At 36.3% G+C, this 14,972-nt stretch overlaps 1 protein-coding gene across 2 annotated transcripts in view; it reads right to left on the reverse strand.

Annotated features, from left to right (window-relative positions):
* RPAP3 (RNA polymerase II associated protein 3) overlaps positions 1-14,972 on the reverse strand; it is a 41,965-nt gene that overhangs the window by 16,744 nt on the left and 10,249 nt on the right. For both annotated transcript variants that reach the window (XM_082851122.1, XM_082851123.1), the window contains exons 6-9: positions 11,929-12,050; positions 11,127-11,197; positions 10,005-10,130; positions 8,201-8,328 (exon numbers count right to left, since the gene is read on the reverse strand). In XM_082851122.1, the coding sequence (XP_082707248.1) occupies positions 8,201-8,328; positions 10,005-10,130; positions 11,127-11,197; positions 11,929-12,050 (447 nt within the window). The remainder of the gene's footprint in view (positions 1-8,200; positions 8,329-10,004; positions 10,131-11,126; positions 11,198-11,928; positions 12,051-14,972) is intronic.

A 14,972-nucleotide genomic window follows, 5' to 3' on the forward strand; every position in this document is an offset into this window, starting at 1 on the left:
CATGAACACAGCCTGAGGGGGCCAGTGCGCCACAGCTAGACGGGAGGGAGTCCGGGAAAAAGTCTGGACCTGCCTAAGAGGCAAGAGATCACTGTTTCGGGGTGCGCGAGGAGAGGGGATTCAGAGCACCGCCAAAACGAGCTCCAGAGACGGGAATGAGCCACGGCTATCAGCGCGGACCCCAGAGACGGGCATGGGATGCTGAGGCTGCTGCTGCAGCCACCAAGAATCCTGTGTGCGAGCACAGGTCACTCTCCACACTGCCCCTCCCAGGAGCCTGTGCAGCCACCACTGCCAGGGTCCCATGATCCAGGGACAACTTTTCCAGGAGAACGCACATGGTACACCTCAGGCTGTTGCAACGTCACGCCGGCCTCTGCCGCCGCAGACTCACCCCACATCCGTAACCCTCCCTCCCCCCGGCCTGAGTGAGCCAGAGCTCCCTAATCAGCTGCTCCTTTAACCCCATCCTGTCTAAGCTAAGAACAGACGCCCTCAGGTGACCTACACGAAGAGGCGGGGCCAAATCCAAAGCTGAACGCCCGGTAGCTGTGCGAACAAAGAAGAGAAAGGGAAATCCCTCCCAGAAGCCTCAGGAGCAGCGGATTAAATCTCCACAACCAACTTGATGTACCCTGCATCTGTGGAATACCTGAATAGACAACGAATCATCCCAAATTCAGGAGGTGGACTTTGGGAGCAACGATATATTTTTTTCCTTTTTCTCTATTTGTGAGTGTGTATGTGTATGCTTCTGTGTGTGATTTTGTCTGCACAACTTTGCTTTTACCATTTGTCCTAGGGTTCTGTCTGTCCATTAATTTTTGGGAGGTTTTTTGTATGTTTTTTAGCATTTGTTATCATTGGTGGATTTGTTTTCTGGTTTGGTTGTTCTCTTTTTTCTTTTCTTTTCTTTTTTTATTACTTTTTAATTTTTTTATTTTAATAACTTTATTTTATTTCTTTTTTTTCTCTCTCTCTCGTTTTTTCTCCCTTTTCTTCTGAGCCATGTGCCTGACAGGGTCTTGCTGCTCCAGCCAGGTGTCAGGCCTGTGCCTCTGAAGTGGGAGAGCCAAGTTCAGGACATTGGTCCACCAGAGACCTCTCAGATCCACATAATATCAAACGGCAAAAGCTCTCCCAGGGATCTCCATCTCAACGCTAAGACCCAGCTCCACTCAACAACCAGCAAGCTAGTGCTGGACACCCTATGCCAAACAACTAGCAAGATAGGAACACAACCCCACCCATTAGCAGAGAGGCTGCCTAAAATCATAATAAGGTCACAAACACCCCAAAACACACCACTGGACACGGACCTGCCCACGAGAAAGACAAGATCCAGCTTCATCCACCAGATGCAGGCACCAGTCCCCTGCACCAGGAACCCTACACAACCCACTGAACCAACCTTAGCCACTTCGGGAAGACACCAAAAACAATGGGAACTACGAACCTGCAGTCTGCGAAAAGGAGACCCCAAACACAGTAAGATAAGCAAAATGAGAAGACAGAGAAACACCCAGCAGATGAAGGAGCAAAGTAAAAACCCACCAGAACAAACAAATGAAGAGGAAATAGGCAGTCTACCTGAAAAAGAATTCAGAGTAATGATAGTAAAGATTATTCAAAATCTTGGAAACAGAATGGAGAAAATACAAGAAACGTTTAACAAGGACCTAGAAGAACTAAAGAGCAAACAAACAATGATGAACAACACAATAAATGAAATTAAAAATTCTCTAAAAGGAATCAATAGCAGAAAAACTGAGGCAGAAGAACGGATAAGTGACCTGGAAGATAAAATAGTGGAAATAACTACTGCAGAGCAGAATAAAGAAAAAAGAATGAAAAGAATGGATGACAGTCTCAGAGACCTCTGGAACATTAAATGCACCAACATTCAAATTACAGGGGCCCCAGAAGAAGAAGAGAAAAAGAAAGGGACTGAGAAAATATCTGAAGAGATTATAGGTGAAAACTTCCCTAATATGGGAAAGAAAATAGTCAATCAAAGTCACGAAGCGCAGTGAGTCCCATACAGGATAAATCCAAGGAGAAACACGCCAAGACACATATTAATCACAGTATCAAAAATTAAATACAAAGAAAAAATATTAAAAGCAGCAAGGGAAAAACAAAAAAATAACATATAAGAAAATCCCCATAAGGTTAACAGCTGATCTTTCAGCAGAAACTGCAAGCCAAAATGGAGTGGCAGGACATATTTAAAGTGATGAAAGGGAAAAACCTACAACCAAGATTACTCTACCCAGCAAGGATCTCATTCAGATTCGATGGAGAAATCAAAAGCTTTACAGACAAGCAAAAGCTAAGCGAATTCAGCACCACCAAACCAGCTCTACAACAAAGGCTAAAGGAACTTCTCTAGGCAAGAAACAGAAGAGAAGGAAAAGATCTACAATAACAAACCCAAAACAATTAAGAAAATGGTAATAGGGACATACATATTGCTAATTACCTTAAATGTAAATGGATGAAATGCCCCAACCAAAAGACACAGACTGGCTGAATGGATAAAAAACAAAACCCATATATATGCTGTCTACAAGAGACCCACTTCAGAACTAGGGACACGTACAGAGTGAAAGTGAGGGGATGGAAAAAAGATATTCCATGCAAATGGAAATCAAAAGAAAGCTGGAGTAGCAATTCTCACATCAGACAAAATAGACTTTAAAATAAAGACTATTACAAGAGACAAAGAAGGACACTACATAATGATCAAGGGCTCAATCCAAGAAGAAGATACAACAATTTTAAGTATTTATGCACCCAACATAGGAGCACCTCAATACATAAGGCAAATGCTAACAGCCATAAAAGGGGAAATCGACAGTAACACAAACATAGTAGGAGACTTTAATACCCCACTTTCACCAATGGGCAGATCATCCAAAATGAAAATAAACAAGGAAACACAAGCTTTAAATGATACATTAAATAAGATGGACTTAATTGATATTTATAGGACATTTCATCCGAAAACAACAGAATACACTTTCTTCTCAAGTGCTCATGGAACATTCACCAGGATAGATCATATCTTGGGTCACAAATCAACGCTTGATAAATTTAAGAAAATTGAAATTGCATCAAGTATGTTTTCCAACCACAATGCTATGAGACTAGATATCAATTACAGGAAAAAATCTGTAAAAATTACAAGCTCATGGAGGCTAAACAATACGCTACTTAATAAGCAAGAGATCACTGAAGAAATCAAAGAGGAAATCAAAAAATACCTAGAAACAAATGACAATGAAAACATGACGACCCAAAACCAATGGGATGCAACAAAAGCAGTTCTAAGAGGGAAGTTTATAGCAATACAATCCTACCTCAAGAAACAAGAAACATCTCAAATAAACAACCTAATCTTACACCTAAAGCAATTAAAGAAAAAAGAACCAAAAAACCCCAAAGTTAAGAAGAGGAAAGAAATCATAAAGATCAGATCAGAAATAAATGAAACAGAAATGAAGGAAACAATAGCAAGATCAATAAAACTAAAAGCTGGTTCTTTGAGAAGATCAACAAAATAGATAAACCATTAGCCAGACTCATCAAGAAAAAAAGGGAGAAGACTCAAATCGACAGAATTAGAAATGAAAAAGGAGAAGTAACAACTGACACTGCAGAAATACAAAGGATCATGAGAGATTACTACAAGCAACTATATGCCAATAAAATGGACAACCTGGAAAAATGAACAAATCTTAGAAAGGCACAACCTTCCAAGACTGAACCAGGAAGAAATAGAAAATATAAACAGACCAAAAACAAGCACTGAAATTGAGACTGTGATTAAAAATCTTCCAACAAACAAAAGCCCAGGACCAGATGACTTCACAGGCAAATTCCATCAAACATTTAGAGAAGAGCTAACACCTATCCTTCTCAAACACTTCCAGACAAAGACGTCTCAGAGAAAGAAAATTACAGGCCAACAGCACTGATGAACATAGATGCAAAAATCCTCAACAGAATACTAGCAAATGGAATCCAACAGCACATTAAAAGGATCATACACCATGGTCAAGTGGGGTTTATCCTAGGAATGCAAGGATTCTTCAATGTATGCAAATCAATCAATGTGATACAGCATATTAACAAACTGAAGAATAAAAACCATATGATCATCTCATTAGATGCAGAAAAAGCTTTCAACACAATTCAACACACACTTATGATAAAAACCCTCCAGAAAGTAGGCATAGAGGGAACTTATCTCAACATAATAAAGGCCATATATGACAAACCGACAGCCAACATTGTTCTCAATGGTGAAAAACTGAAACCATTTCCACTAAGATCAGTAACAAGGCATGGTTGCCCATTCTCACCACTATTATTCAACATAGTTGTGGAAGTTTTAGCCACCGCAGTCAGAGAAGAAAAAGAAATAAAAGGAATCCAAATTGGAAAAGAAGAAGTAAAGCTGTCACTGTTTGCCGATGACATGATACTATACATAGAGGATCCTAAAGATGCTACCAGAAAACTACGAGAGCTAATCAATGAACTTGGTAAAGTAACAGGATACAAAATTAATGCACAGAAGTCTCTTACATTCCTATAAACTAATGATGAAAAATCAGAAAGAGAAATTAAAGAAACACTCCCACTGACCACAGCAACAAAAGCATAAAATACCTAGGAATACACCTACCTAAGGAGACAAAAGACCTGTATGCAGAAAACTATAAGACACTGATGAAAGAAAATAAAGATACAAACAGATGGAGAGATATACCATGTTTTTGGATTGGAATAATCAACACTGTGAAAATGACTATACTACCCAAAGCAATCCACAGATTCAGTGCAATCCCTATCAAACTACCAATGGCATTTTTCACAGAACTGGAACAAAAAATTTCACGATTTGTATGCAAACACAAAAGACCCCGAATAACCAAAGCAATCTTGAGTATGAAAAACGGAGCTGGAGGAATCAGCCTCCCTGACTTCAGGCTATACTACAAAGCTACAGTATCAAGACAGTATGGAACTGTCCACAAAAACTGAAATATAGATCAATGGAACAGGATAGAAAGCCCAGAGATGAAGCCACGCACATATGGTCACCTTATTTTTGATAAAAGGAGGCAAGAATATACAATGAAGAAAAGACAGCCTCTTCAGTAAGTGGTGCTGGGAAAACTGGACAGCTACATGTAAAAGAATGAAATCAGAACACTCCCTAACACCATACACAAAAATAAACTCAAAATGGATTAAAGACCTAAATGTAAGGCCAGACACTATAAAACTCTTAGAGGAAAACATAGGCAGAACACCCTATGACATAAATCACAGCAAGATCCTTTTTGACCCACCTCCTAGAGAAATGGAAATAAAAACAAAAATAAACAAATGGGACCTAATGAAACTTCAAAGCTTTTGCACAGCAAAGGAAACCATAAACAAGACCAAAAGACAACCCTCAGAATGGGAGAAAATATTTGCAAATGAAGCAACTGACAAAGGATTAATCTCCAAAATATACAAGCAACTCATACAGCTCAATATCAAAAAAAGAAACAACCCAATCCGCAGATGGGCAGAAGACCTAAACAGACATTTCTCCAAAGAAGATAAACAGATTGCCAACAAACAAATGAATGCTCAACATCATTAATCATTAGAGAAATGCAAATCAAAACTACAGTGAGGTATATCACCTCACACCAGTCAGAATGGCCATCATCAAAAAAATCTACACACAATACATGCTGGAGAGCATGTGGAGAAAAGGGAACCCTCTTGCACTGTTGGTGGGAATGTAAATTGATGCAGCCACTATGGAGAACAGTACGGAGGTTCCTTAAAAAACTAAAAATAGAACTACCATATGACCCAGCAATCCCACTACTGGGCATATACCCTGAGAAAACCATAATTCAAAAAGTCATGTACCAAAATGTTCATTGCAGCTCTATTTACAATAGCCAGGACATGGAAGCAACCTAAGTGTCCATCAACAGATGAATGGATAAAAAAGGTGTGGCACATATATAAAATGGAGTACTCCTCAGCCATAAAAAGAAACGAAATTGAGTTATTTGTAGTGAGGTGGATGGACCTAGAGTCTGTCACACAGAGTGCAGTCAGTCAGAAAGAGAAAAACACATACCTTATGCTAATACATATACATGGAATCTAAAAAAACAAATGGTTATGAAGAACGTAGGGGCAGGACAGGAATAAAGACGCAGATGTAGACAATGGACTTGAGGACACCAGGAGGGGGAAGGGTAAGCTGGGACGAAGTGAGAGTGGCATGGACATATGTATACTACCAAATGTAAAACAGATAGCTAGTGGGAAGCAGCTGCATAGCACAGGGAGATCAGCTCAGTGCTTTGTGACCGCCTAGAGGGGTGGGATAGGGAGGATGGGAGGGAGACGCAAGAGGGAGGAGATATGGGGACATATGTATATGTATAGCTGATTCACTTTGTTATAAGGCAGAAACTAACGCACCATTGTAAAGCAATTATACTCCACTAAAGGTGTTTTAAAAAGTCACATAATATTTCTTTCAAATTAAAAAATACTGTTAACTTGTCATAATATACTTCTCTGGTTATCAACTAAAGTAATAAAACACAATAAATTAGAGCTCTCATAAATGTAAATATAATCACCTATTCGAAGGTATTATTCTTGGCACTAGTCAAACCTAAAAATGTAGGCCTTACAATTTTTAAATCATGCGCAATTCTGGAATAGCAAAATTCAAAATTTTCCTAAGTTAGTAAGATATGCAATGATCTTTACTCTGACTAATCAAAATAATACACTTCTAATGTGTCTACTAAATATACAATCAAAATTTTCTTATATGATAGAGGTTCCTATCCTGAGATCCTGTGAGAGATCTGAAAACTTGGTTGGGAAAAATACTGTACCCTTATTTTCATTAACTTTTAAATGAAATGCAGCTTTCCTTTCAATTACAAGTGTAGATAACAAACCACAGTAGTAAAAACAGTACCTATGACTTTGTCACCAATAAAAATCAGTTATTTTCATATCACATTACATTTGTTACAGACATCTTTAAGATAACACAACTACTTCAGGAATACAGTGGTAGTTTAACCTGCTGTTTGTTTGCATGTGATCTTAGTACCCCTGTTTATAAATGCTCCTACGACACAGCTGGCCAGCTACCAGGCAACTCTGTCCCTAGCAGTCACTCGGATGCCAAAGAATGAAGCCATATGTTATCACACTGGTATAATGTAATCATCTGTGCTGCTTTCTGGGCATTACCTAGACATACTGGTTGATCAATATGTGGAAGGTGTGTCAAAGAACACCCCCAAGTTCTAGTGGCTTTATTCAAACTTTCACAATAATATGTCTTTAAAAAATTTTTTAACTTTAACTTGCCTGTATTTTTATTTATTTTTAACTTGCCTGTATTTTAAACATAGTTTCTCATTTTGTACTATGTTAATTTTTAAAAGTATGTATCACAAATTTTAATATTTTTAAAACTCTATTTCAACATAGTTGATTTCCTTTGTAATCCTAAATGTATCATTATGCAGTTAAAACTATTATCTTGAGAAAGGTGCACCACGCAGCCAAAGTGGTCTACGGCACCAGAATAGTTTAGAATCCTTACTTATAATAGTTATAGGAAGTTTTAATTCTGTAACTAGTGTGTAAAGTATTATTACAACAGATTCAAAGACATAGTTTCTGTCATCAGATATTATCCTGCTGACTGTCCAACATGGAGCCCTTGAGTGCATCCAGAAATATGTGGTTAGTATCACAGGACCAAGTTTTAGTTGTATATGTAATCAATCAGCAGTTTCAATGACAGCAATTCCCTTTTGTTATATATGTATACACTTCCAGATAAGATTCTGTCCAAAGGGTTCTGAGGTTAAAAATAACTTTCAAATCACCAATTCAGAATAACATAAAGAAATAAAAGAAGTGTTAAATTGTGTAATGCCAGAGCATTAAAACTGGAAGAATATTTTAGAGCTAACTTTTACTGAATATGTACTATGACACACATACACACTCTCTCTCTCTCTCTAACTTTACTGCTTAGAAGTAAATGAATTAAATTTATTATCTAGCTAATATGCCAATTTATGGTAAATTTCATTTTTCATCTTGAAAAGAATTAAAAGTAACCAATACTTACTTCTGAATCTTCAGATAGGCCATTGCTCTGTTAGCTGGAAGAAGGGCATTAGCGCCATCTGCTGCTATCCCTCGAGTATAGCATTCGATTGCTCTTTCATATTTCCCCTCTTTGAAAAATGCATTCCCCTGTCATTTTGGAAAGAAGTATGGAGAAGAATAAAAAAGAAAATGCAAAAAAAAAGTTAGTTGAATTCAAATCTTTAGCAACACTGCAAGTATACCCATCATTATTATATCAGTAATTAAACTATATTTTAATTGCTAAAAATCCATGATACATGTTTTAGAATCTGTTAGTTTGGATTGCTTTTACAATGGTGTTAATCTCTTTTCAGTACTAAAAAAAAAAGTATGCTACTATATTACCTTGCAGCATTAACCATTATTTTATTAATTAAGATTGGACAAAGCTTAAATTAAAAACACATTTTAATAAATATAGGCCCAGGGGTTTCCCTGGTGGCGCAGTGGTTGAGAGTCCACTTGCCGATGCAGGGGACACGGGTTCGTGCCCCGGTCCGGGAAGATCCCACATGCCATGGAGCGGCTGGGCCCGTGAGCCATGGCCGCTGGGCCTGCACGTCCAGAGCCTGTGCTCCGCAACGGGAGAGGCCACAACAGTGAGAGGCCCGCGTACTGCAAAAAAAATTAAAAAATAAATAAAAAATAAATATAGGCCCAGGGGCTTCCCTGGTGGCACAGTGGTTAAGAATCCACCTGCCAATGCAGGGGCACGGGTTCAAGCCCTGGTCTGGGACGATCCCACGTGCCGTGGAGCAACTAAGCCCAGGTGCCACAACTACTGAGCATGCACTCTAGAGCCCGTGCGCCAGAACTACTGAAGCCCGTGTGCCTAGAGCCCGTGCTCTGCAACAAGAGAAGCCACCACAATGAGAAGCCTGGGCACTGCAATGCAGAGTAGCTGCCGCTCACGGCAACTAGAGAAAGCCCGCGCGCAGCAACGAAGACCAACATAGCCAAAAAATAAATAAGTAAATAGAATTTTATAAATAAATAAATAAATAAAGGCCCGAATATTATACTCTTTAGTAATATTAGAATCTGTACAGGGAAATTCCCTGGTGGTCCAGTGGTTAGGACTCCACGCTCTCACTGCTGAGGGCCTTGGTTCAAACCCTGGTCAGGGAACTAAGATCCCACAAGCCACAAGGCACCGCCAAAAAAAATAGAATCTCTACAGAAGAATTTCAAAACTCAAATAATTTTTGTGAAAGAACAGAGTATCAGACTGTACAGCTCACTCTTCAGTAACATTAATATGCCTAAACATAGGATAAATTAAACTGTATTGGAATGTGTATACTAGAGTTCACTGTAACATTTATTTCTAATCAGAATCAGATATATCACAATCAATAATCATTCCATAAGTATTTGTTGTGGGTCCATGAAAGGCTATAATATGTTAAATTAAATCTCAACTCAGGATTTCTAAATAAATTTTTAGCAGAAATAGTTCAGTGGGAGTTAATGAAAAATAAGTAAGAATGAATTGTAATTTATTTGTATGTTAAATTTATAACCACAATATGTAAATATATGTTAAAATGCTCAAAAATAATTTGTTTCCTAAACTTAAATACTTTTTTAATATTATGTATTAAGTCATCAATTACTCAAAGTTTTAATTAGTAGGCCCCAGAAGTTTTAGTATATTTAAGTTTCAGTTTCTACTGAAGAAGAATTTTAATATAATTTTAGGAAAGACAGAAACTTAACTGATACACAAAAAGCTAAGAGTAAGCTCAGAGAAACATATATTTGTTGGAATCCTGGATTACCCGATCTTTCTCTGAAATGGCCTGCTGTTTATTCTGTTGCTCTTCAATTTGTTTTTTCTCTCCTTCAGCTGCCTTAATCATTGTATCAGCTTCCTCTGGATATGAGTTTTCTTTGGAAGTTAAAGCCTAGGAGACATAGCAGTCAGCTAAAATAAAACAAGTAATGGAAGACGCATACATATTTGACTTTAAAACAATAAATTATTCAAATATATTAGAATTCCTGCCACATTTCAAATAATTAAAATAATATTTATGCCAATTCAAAATCTTTCTACTTACTAAAATAAAAAGCAAAGAAATTTAATGTGCATCTTATTCCAATTAAAATAAGTAATATTCACTAAAGACAGTTGTTCATTTATTTATTCAACAAATATTTATTGAATTTCTACACTGTTCTAGGAACAATTTTCAAAAATAAAGAAGGTAATTGAGACCACATCACCAAATTTCTCAAATTTAATATTCATAGTCATTATTTGACCTAGGACAAAACACGAAAATACACAATACAGTTCACAATTATAATCAAGTTGATATATCTACCAACAGGTTTTATGCGCAATAAGTAATGGCAATATTTAAAGGCAGACTTTCCCCAATCATTGTCACTTTTTTATCAAAGTTTCAACAGATGGCAGAATAATTATAACTGATTCAACAGCAAAGTAAAAGGAATATGTAACTATTCAGTATCATTTGACAGCAAACTTTACATTTAAGTACCTATTTTCTTACTGTTAAAAAATTAGTATTATTTTTGCTATATAGACCATAAAGATGGAGCATCTTTAAAACTATACAAAATCAAAGAAATATGCAAAAGTACAAAAATCAAAGCACAAGCCAAATCAGAAAAATCAGTGAGATAAAGAAAAATGATCCTGACATCTAGGAAAAAGTGAAGCAGCAGTAGTTCTAAATATCTCAGACAACTTTTTAAGATAATAACTAATTAAGAATCTTTAAATACCATTATACCACCTCTAGCTTACAAATTTGTTTAGTAAAAAACTCTATAGTACAAAGAATTAAAAGTAGAAAAATGTCTATGCAAAAACCTTTACTTTATCAAATAAAAGGAATAAGTAATGTACTTAATTTAAATAACCAGTTTACCTGATTAATTTTCCTGAGTTCATTTGTAGCTTCAAAGTTATTAGGTTCCAGTTCTAATACTTTTTCATAATCTGAGTAAAACAGAAGATAAAGAATATTTGAAAGACATATGAGATTAAAAAACCGGTACAGAACAACAATCATTTGCTTACATGTGACAAATAGGTAACTATCCTGTAGCAAAATTAAGAGGAACTAAGAAACACTAACATTACGCCACTGGACTTCCTCCATTCCCCCAGGACAGACAAAACCCTGACAGAATGCTTGTGACAGATCACCTTCTTCTACCAGCCCCGGGAAGAATACTTGCTATCATAAGTTATACTTCACGAAACCAAGAAGGAGCACAATCTTTCAGACATCAGCGTCATTCAGATTTTGTGATTTGTACTATGCAAACCTATTTTATGGAATAATGGAAGGCTTAGAATTTACAAATAAATAAAAATGTGTTAAGGCTTTACATGCATTACCTCTAGCCTCATAATAGCCAACAAGATGTTTTAATCCCTATTTTACAGATGAGAACTTGAAAATCAGAGAAGATACGTAACCTTCTCCTGGTCACACAGCTCATGGTCAAATGAGAATTTGAACCAAAGTCTAATTGGTGGCAAATAACATGCTCTTTTCCCAAAATATCAAGACACATTTTAAATTGCAAAAATGAGTTTTATTCAATAATAGACAGATCTCTGAAGGTAGTAACTTTCATTCTCTATTATTCTTTGTATAGCATCAGTTCAATTAAAATTTTAAATAATTTTTTAGATATGGATGACTTGGAAAATATTAATACCTTTTTTGGCATCCTCTAATTTTTGCAAAGCAAATCGAGCAGCACCTCGTCTTGCATAAGCCTTTGTATAACTTCTATTCAAGGCAATTGCTAAATTACAATCAGACTCAGCAACAGCAAATCTACAATTTAAAAAAATAAATAAAAATCATCTGTTAAACCAAAACTTCAAAAAATTTGTTTCTGAAATCTCTGAAAAGGGAATTTACTTCCCAGTTGAAGGCATGTTTCCCATCTCCTTTTAGTGAAGCCCACTAAAATCAATAATTCCTGATGGTGAGACTTGAGCACTACTCCCTTTAAAGCAAAGAACAAAAACGCCCACTATCACTGCTTTTTCTCAGTACCGTGCTAGAGGTTCTGGCCAATGTAGTTCCATAGGAAAGAAATAACAGCCAAAAGAACTGTAAAGGAAGCAACAAAACTGACATTCTTAGATGATATGATGGTCTACCAAGAAAACTCAAAAACAATCTGGAGACACTGTTAGAAATAATGAAAGTTTAGCAAGGTGGCTACTCTACTAGAGATCAGCAACAAAAAACTGATAAATCTAACAAAAGATGTACAAGATCCATATGCGGAAAATTACAAGACTATCTTCAAAGACATCAAAGAAGTAGAGCAATTTCACATTCATCTATAATAAGACACAAAAACACAACAATATAATTCTCTCCAAACTGATCTATAAATCCAATGCAATTGTAATTAAAAGTTTTCAAGGAATTTGACAAGATGATTCTAAAATTTATACTGATAAGTGAAAGTTCAAAAATACCCAACATTCCTAAAGAATAATAAGGTAGGAGAATGCCCTATACCAAATACCAAGAAATTATAATTATAATGCTATACTAATTAAAGACAGTGTGGAATGGTTATAGTAATGGGCAACAGATCAATGTAAAGAATAGAGAGATGAAAAAGAGATCCGTGCAAACTTGACATATGACAACAGTGGAATTGCAGATTCATGGGGAAAGCATGGATATTCAACAAATAGGTCTGAAACAACTGGGATATTCATGTGAAAAGATGAAACTGGAATTCTACCTTCCGCATATATAAAAAGACTTAAGCGTGAAAAGTAAAACTTTTAGGAGTAAATATAGGAGACTGTTACGAACTCAGGGAAGGAAACTACTTTAACAAATCATATTTTTCAAAGTGCCAACATTTTACAAAAATCAATAAATGAAACACATTAAAATTAAAAATTTCTGGGACTTCCCTGGCAGTCTGTAGTTGAGACTCTGAGCTCCCAATGCAGGGGGCACAGGTTCAATCCCTGGTTGGGGAACTAAGATCCCACATGCCACATGGTGGGGTCAAAAAAATAATAATAATAATATATTTTTAAAAAATAAAATTAGGTGGCGCAGTGGTTGAGAGTCCGCCTGCTGATGCAGGGGACACGGGTTCATGCCCCGGTCTGGGAAGATCCCACATGCTGCGGAGCGGCTAGGCCCGTGAGCCATGGCCGCTGAGCCTGCGCGTCCAGAGCCTGTGCTCCGCACCGGGAGAGGCCACAGCAGTGAGAGGCCCGCGTACTGCAAAAAATAAATTAATAAATAAAAATAATTTAAAAAAATTATATTAAATTAAAAATTTCTGCTCACCAAGACTCCATAAAATAGGAAGACCAACTACAAATTGAGACAAGATAGTTATTATAAATAAACACTAAAGAATTAGTATCTAGAATAAAGAACTCTTAAAAATCAACAGCAAAACAGCCTAAGAGAAAAATGGTCAAAAGATAAAACAGACATTTCACAGAAAAAAAATAAATAAGTGGTGAATAAACATATAAGAAGATGCTCAACCTCATTAGAAATTGGGGAAATGCAAGTTAAGGCCACAGTGAATTAACATTTTACACCCCCTAGACTGAAAACAATTCAGAAGCCCAATTATACCCGTGTTGGTAAAGATACGGAACATTCACTCTTATACACTGCTAACAGGAATGTTACAACTACCCTTGTAGCAACTGGCTACCACCATTTAAAGTTGAACCTGTGCACATCCCATGACCCAGCACCAAGAAATAGGTACAAGAGTGTTCACAGTATCACTGTTGTTAAATAAGAAAGGGAAGGAGGGTGGAAGGCAGGGAAAGAAAGGAGGGAGAAGAAAAGGAAAGAGAGAAAGAAAGGAACAAACCAACAATCCAGCAACCGGAGAATGGATACATAATGCTGTATTACTGAAAAGGAACTGCATATAACAGTGAAAATGAGAGATCGACAGCTATATGCAAACACTAACAAATCTGAGAAAGATACTATTCAAAGAAGTAGACAAGCCACAGAAGACTACATCCAGTGTGAAATACGTTTAAAGCTCAAAAATAAGCAACGTTATACAATATATTATTTAAAGATACATACATATATAATGAACTTTTTTTTTTTTAAATCAAAAGAATGATATACAACTCAAGATAATGGTTTACTGGGAGGGACAAGGGTCAGGATATGGAAAAGAATATTAAAGGTAGCTTCAAAAATACTGTTCTGGTTCTTAAGCTGGGTGGCAGGCTCATGAAGGTTTATTTAAAATTCTTCTTCATCACTTACATAGTGTAGATATCAAATATTATAAAATGTAAATATTCCCCTAATTTGTCAGGATATGAATAGCACGAGTTTCAAAGATCTAAAAATATTCTATTTAAAACAGTAAAAACTCAGACACCAATATAGTTCGTATTTCCAAATAATTAAAACAGTAAAAATGTCCTCCTTGATGGTATTTGTCTTTTTAAAATTTCTTATGATGGGTCAGTTCCCTGCTTAGGATTAAGACCATACACATTTATGTTCTTCAACATTCAGTATTTATTTAAAGGGTATGACTTAAACAAATGTTGAAACACATTTTAAGTTTACCATAATAAAAGTTCTCTGTGTTAAACAGTGGATAAATAATTTTTCAAAATAATGAAGCAAAATTAATTTATAAAAAATTTTTACCCAGCTGACTTTTTTTGCACCTGTGAATTAGGTAAAGAGCATCATTACTCAACTTTTAGAGGA

This window comes from Leucopleurus acutus (assembly GCF_964270905.1).
Source record: "Leucopleurus acutus genome assembly, chromosome: 11".
NCBI lineage: Eukaryota > Metazoa > Chordata > Mammalia > Artiodactyla > Delphinidae > Leucopleurus > Leucopleurus acutus.